Source organism: Dermacentor variabilis, chromosome 2 (genome assembly GCF_050947875.1).
Source record: "Dermacentor variabilis isolate Ectoservices chromosome 2, ASM5094787v1, whole genome shotgun sequence".
Taxonomy (NCBI): Eukaryota; Metazoa; Arthropoda; class Arachnida; order Ixodida; family Ixodidae; genus Dermacentor; species Dermacentor variabilis.
The window spans coordinates 66949417-66964296 of NC_134569.1; the positions used below are offsets into that span (position 1 = coordinate 66949417).

Sequence of the window (14880 nt, forward strand, 5' to 3'; positions counted from 1 at the left end):
CTCGGAATGCTTCGCGTACTCGCCCTGACGGCGCAAACCAGACGTCCTTGCGCAGCGATAATTAGTTTTACACGAACTATGTTATTCTAGGCAAAACTATGCTAGCGGAAAACATTCCGCCATCGCGTGCCGTCCGCAGCGTCGACCAAGAACAACGAAGAGCGTTGGTGTCGACTCCGCTGACAGCTGCCGATCGCCGGAAGCCGTCGGGTCCGCAGCCGACAGCGCAGTTAGGTTACAGTGGCTAGTAGTTAGGTTGTAGCACATTAGGGTGCATTGGAAACGTGTGAAAATGCCCCCATGGAAAAGTGTGAAAATACCCTCATTTTTTGTTTTTGGTTATGTAAATGACTTCACTGCGGCTTGGTTTGAATTCCTCAATTGCAACATGCTCCTCAAAGTGAATCAATGAAAAGTTAACTTAGTGATTCTTTTTGATTCACTACCTGCATGGACTTCGCGATTTGTAATGGTGGTAATTTCCTCTTCTTCCTGAGCTTAACTTCGCTGTCACAGGCTTAAAGATATAAAATGAAAGGTGGTATATTTTTGTCCAAGATGTTGACTTTGTACGTGCCACAGATTTGAAGTAACAGTTTCCGGGCAGTACATAACTGTCATGGTATCTCTTGGAACCGACTAAGGATCTGATACAACACAGTACTAACTGTGGATCTTGTGGCCTGATCTGTTCTGGCATTTACAATTATATAGCAAAATAGTTACGCAGTTCATTAAATAAGGTTTAGGAGCCTGAAAATACTGTGGAGCTGATAGAATGTAGCCTACGACAAAACTACTCAGAAGCACATGTTAAGTGAATGACCAGTAAATAATTCACGTATAATGGCGACCTGAAGCAACAAAAATGTTTCTTTTTTTACAATAAATTGTCTTTGTCAGCTATTCGGCAAGCTGTTCTGAAAATTCACAATGGGAACTGTTCCTCCATTTACGTTCTTTCGGAAAGTTATATAATTCCTGTCTGCGGGAGCAATTATAGCAAAGGCCGACCACCCTCACTGTTCCACCTTTACCGTACCACCTGCTGTCCCAGTAGATGTCGAGATGAGGATCATGTCTGGCCGTTTCCTGGACCTTACCGATCTGAGCCTCGATGATTAGCTAAGAAATTAAACAGTCAGCCATGAACAAGCAATCGAATATATCGATATTTATGGCAAAACAGCTTGGAGCTGCGCACAGTTGGTTCACGCCCCCTTTTGTGAATCGTATGGGGATTTAATATTTAGCCTATCGATATGCGGATGTCTTGTACTCGAACTTCTTCATCAGCCTATTTTTGTCCACTACAGGAGGATGACCTATCCCTGCGATCTCCAGTTACCCCTGTCCTGTACCAACTGATTCTAACTTGCGCCTGCAAATTTCCTAATTTCATCACCCCACCTACATTTTCTTCCGTCCTCGACTGCGCTTCCCTTCTCTTAGCACCCATTCCTTAACTCTAATGATCCACCGGTTATCCATTCTACGCATTGCATTTACTATACATGTATTCAAACTTATTGGACTGCAATTCAAAGGCTGTGAGTTTTTTTTTCTTTTTCTGATGCTTTGAGTGGCCATGGATCACCGGTGTCCGGTCCCATTGCAGGTGATGTTCGTGTTTACCAAAGACGACGCGCAGTACAACGCGCTCAGGTGGGCAGTCGAGAAGATGCACTATGTGTGTAGCCTGAGCACGACCACGGAGGAGGCCGTCGAGAACTTCCTCAACTGCCGTCCACACCTGGTCTTCATCGACGCGCGGAGCAAGAACACCATCGACCCCATCCTCCTGTGCAGGTTATCATGCGGCTTAAGTGTTCAGAGCAAAAGAGCCGAAGGTTTCTTTCGCGCTGTTTTCGTTCTAGTGTATCACGTTTCGAAACGAACTTCATTCGGAACTGGTCAGACTTTCTGCAGGCTTTGTAGCTTGCTGAATAAGTTGACCAGAAAGACTAGAATAAACTGAATAATTTTAAAGTCTTACTGGTCATCCAGTCACAAATTCCGTTCGGAAACCCGTGTTCTAACAGCGATTGCTCTTTTGGTGGCAGCGCTATTATTATTATTATTATTATTATTATTATTATTATTATTATTATTATTATTATTATTATTATTATTATTATTATTATTATTATTATTATTATTATTATTATTATTATTTGCACTTGGTAAGGTTAGGCGGCCTCCAACATACGCCTTAATGTCTAAGGACTCGCCATCCTCCGACGCTCTGTTCGACTTTATACTGCAAGTGCAGTAATTAAACAATGCCAGAAAAGAATGCGCGCATTTCCGAGCTCGCGGCGCGTTATAGTATATCGGCTGTCAAGAAGCTTATGCCATGCTGGTAAGGCTACATATTTTCGTACAAGTGACAGTGAACTTCAGCACATCAGTAGAGTTGCAACTATGGAGTTAGGTGTAAGTGTCACTGCTTTGTCGCTCGGCAACATACATGTGCGGGAGCGTTCGTACTGGTTTTATAACATGAACCCTTTTAACCGTGGGTTAATTTACACGCAGATAAATCGTATAGTGTGAGCCACCCTTGGCGTAGCACACTGACATTCGATGGAGTCATTGCGGGATCTGTGACGCGGAGTGCGAGTTAACGATTGGCCGAAAAACGTAGATAAAAGCATCAATCATCTCATAAATAATCATCCCAAATAAAGCCAAGCTTTATTTTGTGTTGGTTCTTTATCTTCTGTAGGACGTTGTGCGGCTACAAATGGAGCCAGTACTCCTGCATTGTCGCCGTCGTAAAGAAAGGGTGAGTGGATTCGAGATGTTGGTGTTCATTAGGTATAGCCATTCCGCAAACATTATTTTATGACTACTCTCGGTGGTCCGAATCAGCTCGCACATGCAGATCAGCCTAATGAACGCTGTTCAACTAGCATTCATTTTCTAATATAGATGGCAGAGTCGCGCACGTTAGCGAAGAGCATTTTCTTATTATTTGACTGGGGCTTTCTTTCTTGTGCTTCAGGTTGGCTGATAGGCAAGAGGCAGCTATCGTCCCGCTGCTGAGGGCTGGCTACAAAAGGGTAACTCCCGTGACAGCGTCAACATGTTCTTGTCCAGAGCGAGTCTTCTATTCTTGCTGCCGAAATATATAGGCGGGGGTTTAGTTGACATGCACCCCCTCAATATATTCGTCAACACGTTATGCACACACTTTATAAACGCCCGCAAAATAGCACAACGGTACTACATTAGTGTTATTGCACAGCACAAAAAGCCGGTATGAACACTGGGGTCTTGTGCGCATGCGCCGTGGTATAGAATTTCGCAGCAAGATGACGAGATATATGCTAGTTAATTGGTCGATGTTCCATCGCGAATGCGCCGCGGTGTAGAACTTTGCAGCAAGATGGCGAGATAGGCTAGTCAATTGTTCGATGTTCATTACGAAAGATTTTCTTTGAATCGCAAGAGCCGACGCACAAAGTGTGCGCGTCAGCTACGGTCAGAGTGAGTGGCCAGCTTATGACACACCAAGTATGTGTCAGCTCTTGCGCGTCAAAGAAAATCATTCGCGATGATACATCTGTGCGCTTAATTCTGCCCGCGCGAATTGCTATTAAGACTGTTTTTAGCACAGATGGGTGACAGCGGTCTAACCTTCTAGCATAATGCGATCCGCGTAGGGTCCATCTACGTGTGCGTACCAACCCCATGGTAGTACACCATTGTGGAAGGTATATCTTCTATTCACCTTAATGTGTGTCGCATGATCAGCTACCGCTATCGCAGTCTGTCGCAACAAGCAGGTTCTTCGGACTGAGTGGTAACCACTGCATCAGTTCATTACTGCAAGACCGTTTGCGATGTTCGTATGGTGTGGGTTACTGTGTTATAGTGTCTTTGACAGCTGCACAACCAAAACAGTCTCTCGAGGTTTTTCGAAACAACACGACTTGTGAAAAGGTCATAGCTGTGAGAACCGCGTCATTGTAAGGAATATTTATTTATTTATTTATTTATTTATTTATTTATTTATTTATTTATTTATTTAACTACAGCCCACGTGGGATATAGCGGGAGATGGGGAAAAGCGGACAAAATGTGAACAATAAATTTCGCCGTAGCGTGCAAAAATCAGCACAATAGAAGCGACTATAAAGTGCAGAACAGTAAAGATAAATTCAGGGATAAATTCAATACATACTTAGTGCAGGGTACAGTAGAAAAGGAAAAGGAATCGATATCTTTGATCAAAAGTATATAAGAGAAGAAAGTGCAAGATTATGCGCTATACACAACGCTGTCTCAAATGGATTCTAAGAATTGGAATACAGACAATGAGCAAATGTTACCGGGTACTATAGGTATTAGTGTTTAACTATGCGCGGGGGGAAAAGCTATATATTTAAACATATCAGTGCGTCCAAAAGAAGGAAAGAAAAGTAAAAGGCGTAATATTAAGCGTCTATATGCTGGGTTCGGCTTATGGAATGGTTAGCCACGTAGCAAGGCAACTGCTGTCGAAGAAGCGGCACAATGCACGCACGCGTACAAAAGAGAACAGTTGTTTCAGTTGGCGCCTTTCGAAAAGTAATTTCAATTTTAACGAGCGAATTGCTATAGTAGTCTGCGAGAATTCACGCTCGAGCCTCGACAGAAGAACCTGACGGCTTCTGTTTGGACTGGTTTTACAGAGTGTACACCGTTTTTGCACGATGTAATCCACTGGTGAACCGCTAACGCACATTTAGATTATGGGGAAACGCAAATATAGATTGCGTTCTATATAGCCGCTCGGGATTTAGCAAGACCCAGCTTAGTCTGGGTTCACGCTTGCGCAAGCCCATTGAGTCGCCTAATATCTATCTAATGAAATGCCATGCGGATTACGACACGCCAGTCTCAGCGCGCAGAAATCACGAGCAGCACATAAAACAATGACACCGGCTATTGGTCCCAACCGCAGTGGATACTGGAGACGTGCTCGCCCATGGTGTGCCTCAACGAGATCATCCAGATTGAGCACAACGACCTCATGCACTTGTGGAAGCTAATGACCTCCGAGGCACTGTTTTCTGCGCTGCACTATGTGCGGGACGGTGTCATCGTCACTGGGCCTACGCACGAAATACAGGTGGGCTTTGTGAAATAAACTGCCTCGTGTTTCCCACACGATCGTCGAGGCGAAAAAGCAGCAGTGCTAACCTTGCGCTAACCCTGCCACGGTTCGATTTGCCGGCGGTGGCTGGGTGCAAAAACGTCAACTCAAGTCGTCCCTCGTTAGGGAACACCAGCCGTGGTTACTGTGCCTTTCATACGCGTATTGTGCCATTTGCAGTATATAAGCGCGAACTTTAAGCTTTTGAAGAGAACATAAATGTCGCCGACCAAGGCGAAGAAATTGATAAAAACGTTACCTTTCGGCCCCCGCACGGCGGACGCCTTGTTTATACGATTTCAAACCGTGTGGGGGCTGAAATGTAAAGCTCTCTTTTCTTCGTGGCTCTTCAATATCAGACGAGATTGCGTCAGCTCCGCTACTTCATTTTAAGCCTTTTGCTGTTCGGCAAGCCTGTGTAGTGGTCATTGTAAGTGGCGTTCTCTATATCTGCGCAACCGTGTGTTTACCGAATCATTACAAACGTGTACTGAACATTTTTGTTTCTTCAATTTCTTGTAGTTTTTGTTTTTACGCACGTGAACAAACTACGCAACCACACACACACACACACACGCACACGCACACGCACACGCACACACACACACACACACACACACACACACACACACACACACGTTTATACGTTTGTCTAAACGTACCAGCTACCAGCTGGTAAACGTTATACCAGCTACCAGCTCGTCTAAACGTTATACGTTTAGACGAGCTGGTTCGACATAAATATGAACCAACCAACGAAAGCCACGCAGACGAATAAAAAACAAAGATATTGGGCGAGTGGGTGTCAGTTTATGGTTCCTTTGTCCTTGTGGTTTTCGCTACCGGTAATTGTGAGAGAAACAAAAGTCGCAAGTGCGAATTTTTGATGTGATCACAATCCAATTTATACATAAGCTTGCAGCTATCTACGTGTGCTTTCCGCATTTGGTAAATTTGGTATGGGCTAACACCAGTCGGCTCATGTGTTGGATACGGACATAGATTTTTTCCTTTCGTTTCCTCACGAGGGAATTGACGCTGGTACCAGCCTGGAACCCGAATTCAAAACAGCTAAACACGAGGCTGCAGTTTTCGAGCATCTTACGACCTGTACGCTTCTGAGAAAGTGCATAGTACAATGAATAGCACTCCCTGCATAACTCTTGCTCGCGCTTCGACAATTCACTTGTCATGGCGACCAGAGGCTCACACAGCGAGGGCAGCTTCGTTCTCACAAAATGTTGGCACTGAAATTTATTTGTTTCTCAAGCCTGACTACCAGTCTTTAGGCAGGAGTGGGCGTTAAAAGAAACACAGTTCCGAGGAAAATATCGCAAAGAACAGAAATGTCGGCGGAATACTGGTACATACGAAAAAAAAAAAGGAAGAAGGAGAGCCAGAAAGTAACGCAAGGGGGCGCGCGATTGTAAAGAGGAACGATTGTAAAAAAGGAATGAAGAACGACTGAGGAATATCGAAGAAAGTAAATGACTGGGAGAGTGTCGAGGTATATGTACAGGAAAAACATTGATTCATAGTGGAGGAAAAGAACTAGGAAGCTTACCAGCAAGTATGCGGCCTGCATGGTGGGCAACGCAGCAACAAAGAACGTCAAGCGGAAAGTCAGAGAGGCTGAAATAATCTCATGGGTGGCGGCGATGGAAAAGAAACCTGCCATGAGTAACTACTTAAGAGGAAAAAACGGAATCAGGAAAGAAACAATTTATGATAACTCAAAGGGAAGCTCATTACTTTTCGAAGTGAGATCGGGATGCCTTAGAACACGCACCTATAAAGCGAGATATAAGAAGGAAGAATAAGCATGTGCTTGCTGCGGTAAAGCTAGAGAAACGATGGAGTATGTTTTATTAGAACGTGAAGACGTCTGCCCAGCGGTCAATTTAGGCACCACTGGCCTCCTTGAAGCCCTTGGGTTGAGCGAGAGCAGTGGAAAAGTAAACATGTCCGCAATAGAGATTAATAAGAGGCGATTGGAAGATTGGTGGAAGAAAAGTAGGGAAACGACAAGAAACGGAGACGTACAAAAGCAAAGTTCGCAATAGGGGTCAGAAAATTTGGTTGTGGGAGTTCATAGGTTTTTTTCTTTTTTTTCTTTTTTAACTTAGGTGGGAGATTAGGCAGTTTAATAGCAAAAGCTTGGTGGCGCAACCCACCGCCCCGTTCCAAAGGGGATGCTCATAACATCCATCCGAAGGATGAGCGTGCTTGTTCCCTCCAAAGCTTTTAAGTGTAACCGCTTTCTGTATTCATTTCGCTTCTGTCACAGCTGCTTCAGACGTCTGCAGGCCATCAGACTTCCAGAGTCGAGACTCGAGCGGAAGGAAAGCTTACAATTGCATTCTCTCACGCGCGTGCGCAGTTCATGAACCGCGCGGCCGAGAAACTGGTGGGCTACTCGGTGGAGGAGATGTTGGGCGAGGACGCCCAGGAACTGCACCGCACCGATTCGCTGAAGGAAGACGTGGCTGCAAACATCAGCGATCAGCTGGACAAAGGGCGTGCTTGGGAGGGCACTCTATTCAATCGCCGAAAGACCGGCGAGTGCGTGCCTGTCTGGAGCAAGATCGCGCCCGTGGACAACAGCGCTGCGCCTGGGTAATTATCGTGACATTTCAGCAGTCGCCAACCGGTTGTCTCCCCCAACCCGCATCGCCTTCTTTTGTCGTTTGCGCACAGGAAGCTGGACCACGTGGTGTACATCAAGGAGAACCCTTTCCTCATGGATAAACCGTTTCCTCCCGAGGCCGGTGAGCTCTCCGCGAGTCTGTTACGCTCGTAAAGGGTTAGCTCGGGCTAAGTGACAGGCCCGCGTTGCAGTGATTACTTAAGTGCGGTGTCACATTTAGTGTTTGCTGCTGCTCGTTTGGTCAGTACGTCGTTTAGCATGCGTAGTAACCTGTGCCCGGGCTTCTACAAGGGCGACTCCGAAACGGAGGCACTGCGCCCCCCCCCCCTCCCCAGCTCTCCACCATCTTGCCGGCACTTGTTCTGACATGCGACTTAGTCTTAATCCAAACGAGAGACAGATTCAGAGGAAGGCTGACATTTAGAGCGATCAAGAATTATCAAAAAAAGGGATGCCCGAAACTTGAGACAAAGACAAGTACTAGCTTCGATCGGATAAAGAGGCGCAAATTTTTCTAATCTTATCTGAATCTCAAATATCTGAAGGAAGTTAAGTTTTATCATGCCGACAATGTATAAATGTGGGTGGAGTTTTCAAAATAAAACAGACGGAAGTTAGCGTCTGCAGGTTCTGTCTGAGCGTTTCTATTTCTGTATTCGTTTTAATTTCGAGCCCAATGTTTTTAAAAAACAGACAAGGAGCAATCTGAAGACACGTATGGCCGCTAGTCAAAACGTCGGCTACACGCGGCAGAAATTTAACCAACGACACAATTGAGGAAATTTGAAGGCGGCACTGGTCTGTGCAACGTAAATGCTTTTTGTTAAACGTTTTGCTTCGCATGTGTCATCGCTTTGCCTGAAAAGAAACGAAATTCTTACTCGACGTCAAAAGGCAAAATCGGAAGGATTAGGCGCACTTTTTTTGTAAGTACTAAGTAGATGCGAAAATGAACGCTTGTTCGTATAGCAAGAACGCAATTAAAGTGGCCTCTCATTCAAGCATTGTAAAAACAGGACGTTGATAAAGAACGGCGAACGACACACTCGCTGTGTCAGACTTATTTTCCACCGTCCAGTTTTTGTGGTGTTCGCTTGTTATATCAAAATACGAGATCGCCCTGCTTCAAAAACTATCTTGCAGTTCCTTTGTTTTCTGCAGTTATCACCTATTCGCGGGAGCCGTAGCACAACTGACATTTCTACAAAGCTTGAACAATAAAATTCGCTAACATATCTTAAATAGTAGAAGAATAACTTCCTTACATGAAGAACTAACAACGTTAATAAATATTAACAATGTCAGTGCATGTTTCTCCCTTGCGTGTGTTCTTTTAGCGCCCTAAAGTCATGTTTTCCAAATAGCACAAACTTGCCCTAGAAGTTTTAGTAATAGCGATGTTAATGCTCTTCTGCAGTGGTTTTGAGCCGGAGACAGTCATTTGCTAAGTACCATGCAATGGTAATCGAAGCCCCTGTCACAAAGGTGAGTCACCAATCCACGGCTTGAAGAAATTTCTCGTACAGAGCCGAATAAAAGCCGCTGGCAATGATTGCCAGGCTTACATTAAAGCTGCATTTGCTGTAGGCGCGCTACCAGCACGCACGCAACATGTTTTCTTGCTCTACGATTCTTCGACCCTCCCCACCCTCCGCGCACTTAAAAGCTGTATAAAACATTGCATGATGTTGAATTAAAATAATTAAAATATTGTGTACGCTGAACGTCCACATTTCTAAGTTTAAGCGTGAACTACTCCATCTCTGTAAATTGTCAACATTTTTTTTTATTTAGCACGTACTTCTTTGCAGGCAAGCGCTCCTGTGTGCAAAAGTAATAGCCCCACGCCTCGTTTTAAACTTGTTTTGCCCCAGAGCGCAAATGCATCGCTGTCTCCTTTTTTAATGTAATGCTTACGAATTATGTTACACCGTACGTAAATTGAAACGAGCGCTATGGGGTCTGCCTCTTTTGTGTTTTGCTCAATGACTTCTAGAGGGAATTATAGGGTCACCGCAAACCGTTTAACTATTGGCAATGCTGATGCACATGACTACGTGGCAGAGGCTCTACGAGCATGGCTATTCTCATCGGTAGCGCCTGGTCTGCTCTCCGTCTCCCCGAAGTACAGTATACTAGAATCTAGTACACTGTAACCGAAGTAACCTGGCGCCATGTTACCCGCGCCGTCCGGCGGTAAATGCCGTTGCCAGACGCCGGTGGCGAAACCGAATCAATTCAAACCGAAACTGTGTTCTCTCACAGGCTCGAATCCAAAATTAGAAAGAACTTTCAGCATAATGTCAAGTTGTCATCCTCGGGTATTTCTTGGCAAGTGTATAGTCTCCTAATAAACTTTAGTCATGGCCAAGGACGCATACACACCGCGCGTACTCGACAAATGGCTCCAAGATAGACAAGCAACGACTGCCAACACTTGCGCCCGATAAACAGATTTTCAGGAGTCGTGCGGAGCAGATTTACGCCAACTCACTTGTAGCTGTACAGCTTTGGCGTAAGGGAGATCTGACATCCAACGCTTAGCATATCCTAGCAAACCTAATGCAACCCAACCCTGAAGCGCAGAAAGCCATCGCCACATACAGCAGTCAAAGTTGCCAACTTCGGGTGTGTAGGGGAGCTCGATGAGCCCATGTGAGAGCGACCGAACTGAACATGCACCAAGTAGTACAAGGGTCCGCATAGACCGGAAGAGCGGATACCTAGATGAATATGTACTTTAACCAACAATCCATAACCCCTTTACCGCCCAATCCTTAACAGTGGCTGAAAGCCGTTCCGTTTCTTGAAATAAAGGCATATTCATTCACTTCCTGCGTTTGTATAGCTAAGACGACAAAAACTATGGCACAAGGCCAGCTCCACGCGTCCAGCGCAGATGCACATTTTCTTGCTGTGCAAATCATTGGTGGTCTTCACTGCCGTACTTGTGGTTGACAGGTCATCAAACTACTGATGGCGACACAAGAAAACAGTCCACCTTCCGTGGCGCAAGCCCTGGAGAGTGTCATCGACATCCTGCACTCTACCGACCTATACAACCCGCAGCTGGCCGCCGGGCAGGAAAAAACCGAGGACCAGATGACCTCCGACCTTGTCGCGGGACTCACTGGAGTACGTTGTTCTCTCCTCAGAGTCGGTCATACATGCCTTGGCTTTTGCCAACCCAGCAGGTGCATAAAGCCCGAAGTGATTTAGTGTCGATGTGTTCAGAAATATGTGGCAGCACTGCTTCAGTGCACTTTCTTGGAAGGTGATGCAAGTACACTCTTAAGCAAAATTACACCCTTTTGCCACACAACGATAATCGTCATATGTCTTGTCTGCGTTTCCGTTCTTTAACGCGGCGAGCCCGGTACTTCCCTGTAACGAACGCCGTGCGCGTTATCAGCATGACATAACATTCCCGACAGGAAAGTAGCGGGCGCGGCGTTTTCAAGAAAGCAAACGCAAGCAAGGCAGATGACGATTATTGTTGTGTGGCAGAGATACACCGCAAATGGTGTAACTTTGCCTAAGAGCTAGTGTATGCACATCACGTCTCTTTGCTGAAATGTATAAATGCCAATTTATTCTGGAATAGCGCTCTGTCTCGCTTATTAATTCATCTTGTCCTTGCGCTACGTTATCTTGTCCTTGAACTACAATAATCCTCTTCAAGTGGCATACCAACAAGCTTATGCGCTCACCACCGTCGTTGTCATTGCGTTATCAAAAAGCAACGGTTGGGAGCAGTTCCAAGAATGTTTTATGCAACTTGCATAGCGTTGCCGCATAGGCTCTTGCACAGCAAGGCTTGCATGGGCCCCCCTGACAGTGAAGTCCGCCATATGTTTGCTGTCAATAGTTTTAGTCGTGTAGCGTTCTCTTATCATCCGTACGGTAATATGGTAATATTCTGTCTTGTGTACCGGCTCCGTTTTGCCGTGTGGTAAGATTTACCGTACGCGTTAGGTGCGTTTCCATACGGTAATGCGGACTTGAATAAAACTCTCCTTTGTCTTTGCTTCGTGACTTGGTCAACGCAACTTCCGTCTGTTCTGTATATTTATGTGCGCGTTCATTGCCTCCCTGAACTGCTAGATTCAGTTCTGTGAACTGGCCATTTCTTTGCGACTACGTCGACCGTGTCGTCATTATTGAAGCGTGGCGATATTCGAGGCATATCACAGTGTGTTGCGCGCCATGACAGCCTAAGCTAAAGTTTTTCCGTCGCTATAGACTAAAGTTACCCGAGCTAAGCACGAGGTCACGGGATCGAATCCCGGCCACGGCGGCCGCATTTCGATGGGAGCGAAACGCGAAAACACCCGTGTGATTAGATTTAGGTGCACGAGAATCCCCGGTGGTCCAAATTATTCCGGTGTCCCCCACTATACGGCGTGCCTCATAATCTAATGGTGGTTTTGGCACGTAAAGCCCCATAATTTAATAATAAGTTACCCGAACACCAGGGTGAGCTTTGACCCTCTCCGTTGGTACTTGGCTCTGAAGCTCATTTACCTTGTCACGGGCCGTTTACTAAACAAAAAGGAGAATAAAAAGAAATTATTAGAAAACGTATTGGTATCGCGGACCATAAGAACCAAATGCACGTTATATTTCAGTTGGTAAAACTCACGTTTTAAAAGCTTCGCGTGCTACCCATGTTGCAATAGACGAATTACAAAACCTACAAGGCAGCTTTCCTTCAAATGTTAGGTGCAATGAAGCGTCTGATGGCACATATTCGGCTTCCGGAAAAACCTGCTTAGTGGGGCTGAATCCCTTGGTAGCGCCTCCATTGACACTTCTGCGCCCTTTATATTCTATTAATTTCATTTGAATGGCGATGTCGCGAAGTTGTTGCTTCCGCGCAGCGCAGGCATTGTAAACTAAATGTCGCAGTGCGGGAAAGCTGCCTTGTATGTACGTGTTGCAACTCGTCTATTGTGAGTGAATTTGCGTGGAAAGGTGACTGTTGTACGCCCAAGACGAGTTTTTTGACGTTTCATCCCGTTGAAGACTAATCGAATTCGACATAAACCTTGGCTTGACATGATATAAACCTTGGTATTTGACACGAATAGCTGTGGACAAAGACGCGGCTTATAGACAGGCCGCCGCAAACGCGCCTCGTTGTGCATCTCGCTCGCCGATCCGATAAGCCGTGCTCACCAATGGCAGGGTAGCGCGACGAAACGAAATTCTTTCAAGCGCGCCGCTAGGGGGTGTAAGCAGTGAGAATCGGTTTCCCGCAAGACGGCAGTCCGACCTGGGACAGAGCGAGCGCAGGGCAGGCTTAGCTATTTTGACGTACAGCACGGCGCCGCCGCTTCTCGCTCGCAGACGGGCCAGAAACCAACGGGCGTCCGGCGGCTGTCTCACGAGACGGCGCTGATGAAAGGTATTGTGCTGCTACTGCGTCCATATAGGACGAGCCGAGCGCCCATCGTTCGCGTAACCGGGCCAAGTCCTTATGTGCGTGGCGTGCCACCCGGGCGACGGCGGACGCAGTGAACGTGGTGAAGGCGTCCGCAACCCACGCGGGGATGACCGTGACGTTGCCCAGTCTGGTCGCGGCGCCGTCCAGGATCAAGGACCTGCTGGAAGGAGACGTCAAGTGGGAGTTCGACATCCTCGAGCTGGAATCCCTTACGGGACGCAGGTGCGTGCAACCGGAAAGAATGCGATATAACTTATGTACATACCAGGTGTTTCTTTTTTTTGTTCGTTTTAACGTTAGCAGGAATTCGTAAAAGAGGCCTGCGATGTACCTTTAGCGCGAATCTACTCATTGAGCTAGATTATTCCAAGAGCGCACGTTATGCTTGCACGAGAAATAAAAATACATAATCGACTACCAAATCTTCTCTAGTGAACTTTTACACCGAAGCTGTATATATATGTGGCTAGTTTCCAGCGGATCGATGTCCGTAGACCAAAAGCCATGGGCAGGTCCCGAAGATAGTGCAATACCGAGCCGGCCCGCCCGCGGCGGAAGGGAAGCATGGTTGCAGCACTGCGCCAACTTGCAAAAATATGTTTTATGTCTTGGTTGCAAACTCAACCCGTATCAGGTATTAAGCTGATAAGAACATATACTACACTTTGACCCGCGTCGTATGTCTACGTATGTCTACGTTCGCACCGTCCTCTCTTTGTCGGCGTTCCGAGCGCTTGCATATCTACTTTCCTTCCAGTGGTGGGAGCGCTCTCCCAACGTCACGCGTGTCTCAATTCCTGCGGCTCCTCGGAGCGGCGGTCCTGTCGCCCGCGGGAATGTATATAAAGATCACGGTACATGAGCCCATACCTACGGGCAAAATTCTGTGTCACCTCTGTGACGTATGCTAATCAGCTTCGCCGGTCATCCACCTTCACAGAGTGGAATGGCTTATGATTTCCTATCCTATTGCTTTAGCGTACCTATTGCTATTTATGGATTGAATCCCGCAATTTCAGAAGGCACATTCATTTGGAACGAATATTGAATCTATTACCAGTTTTGAGGTATGCACCGTCAGTCTTGTGGCAAAAAATGCACTGCTGTTGTTCCACCTGTACTTTTTTTAACAGAACGTATTATGTACTGAAACTATAAAATTACTGGAACGTCAATGTGTTTCGTCTCACACTTCGCACGCTGGTGTCATTCTCGGAATTCGTTCCCAGTGGATATGACTTGCGAACTCGCCGAATATTTCGTAAATTGCAAGATGTACCGCAATGCAACTAGTTTGAAAGTTAATTAGCGAAAACTTGGTAATTTGTCGATCATGCTTTTCGATTTATTGTGCAAATAATATCCGCCTTTTGGAGTAACCCAGCTCCAAAAGTAGAATTATGCTGTGTGCCAAGGGCAATTTTTGAGGATTCTGTTAACTAATAAAAATGTAAACCTATATAGGGAGGTTAATTTATAGAAACATTATTTCCATCGGAGTTTCAATATATTACAGTGACAAGCTCTGTGACTTGCCTAAAATCAAACTTCGGTGGTCACAGCGCACTTCGCACGTGTTTGAGCTCACGTTACAAAATCTCGAAGTGCGACCACGACGCGTGAGTCTTGATACTATAGTAGAAA

At 45.9% G+C, this 14880-nt stretch overlaps 1 protein-coding gene and 1 non-coding gene across 2 annotated transcripts in view; one reads left to right on the top strand and one right to left on the bottom strand.

Annotated features, from left to right (window-relative positions):
• Positions 1-14880, top strand: part of LOC142572037 (high affinity cAMP-specific and IBMX-insensitive 3',5'-cyclic phosphodiesterase 8B-like) — a 34119-nt gene that overhangs the window by 3960 nt on the left and 15279 nt on the right. The window contains exons 4-13 of the mRNA XM_075680837.1: positions 1619-1809; positions 2729-2788; positions 3008-3065; positions 4952-5119; positions 7524-7759; positions 7841-7911; positions 9208-9275; positions 10752-10925; positions 13140-13197; positions 13308-13458. Coding sequence (XP_075536952.1) covers positions 1619-1809; positions 2729-2788; positions 3008-3065; positions 4952-5119; positions 7524-7759; positions 7841-7911; positions 9208-9275; positions 10752-10925; positions 13140-13197; positions 13308-13458 — 1235 coding nt within the window. The remainder of the gene's footprint in view (positions 1-1618; positions 1810-2728; positions 2789-3007; positions 3066-4951; positions 5120-7523; positions 7760-7840; positions 7912-9207; positions 9276-10751; positions 10926-13139; positions 13198-13307; positions 13459-14880) is intronic.
• On the bottom strand, positions 13736-13927 carry LOC142573405 (U2 spliceosomal RNA). Its single transcript, XR_012826307.1, has one exon. It is a non-coding gene; the product is annotated as a U2 spliceosomal RNA (small nuclear RNA).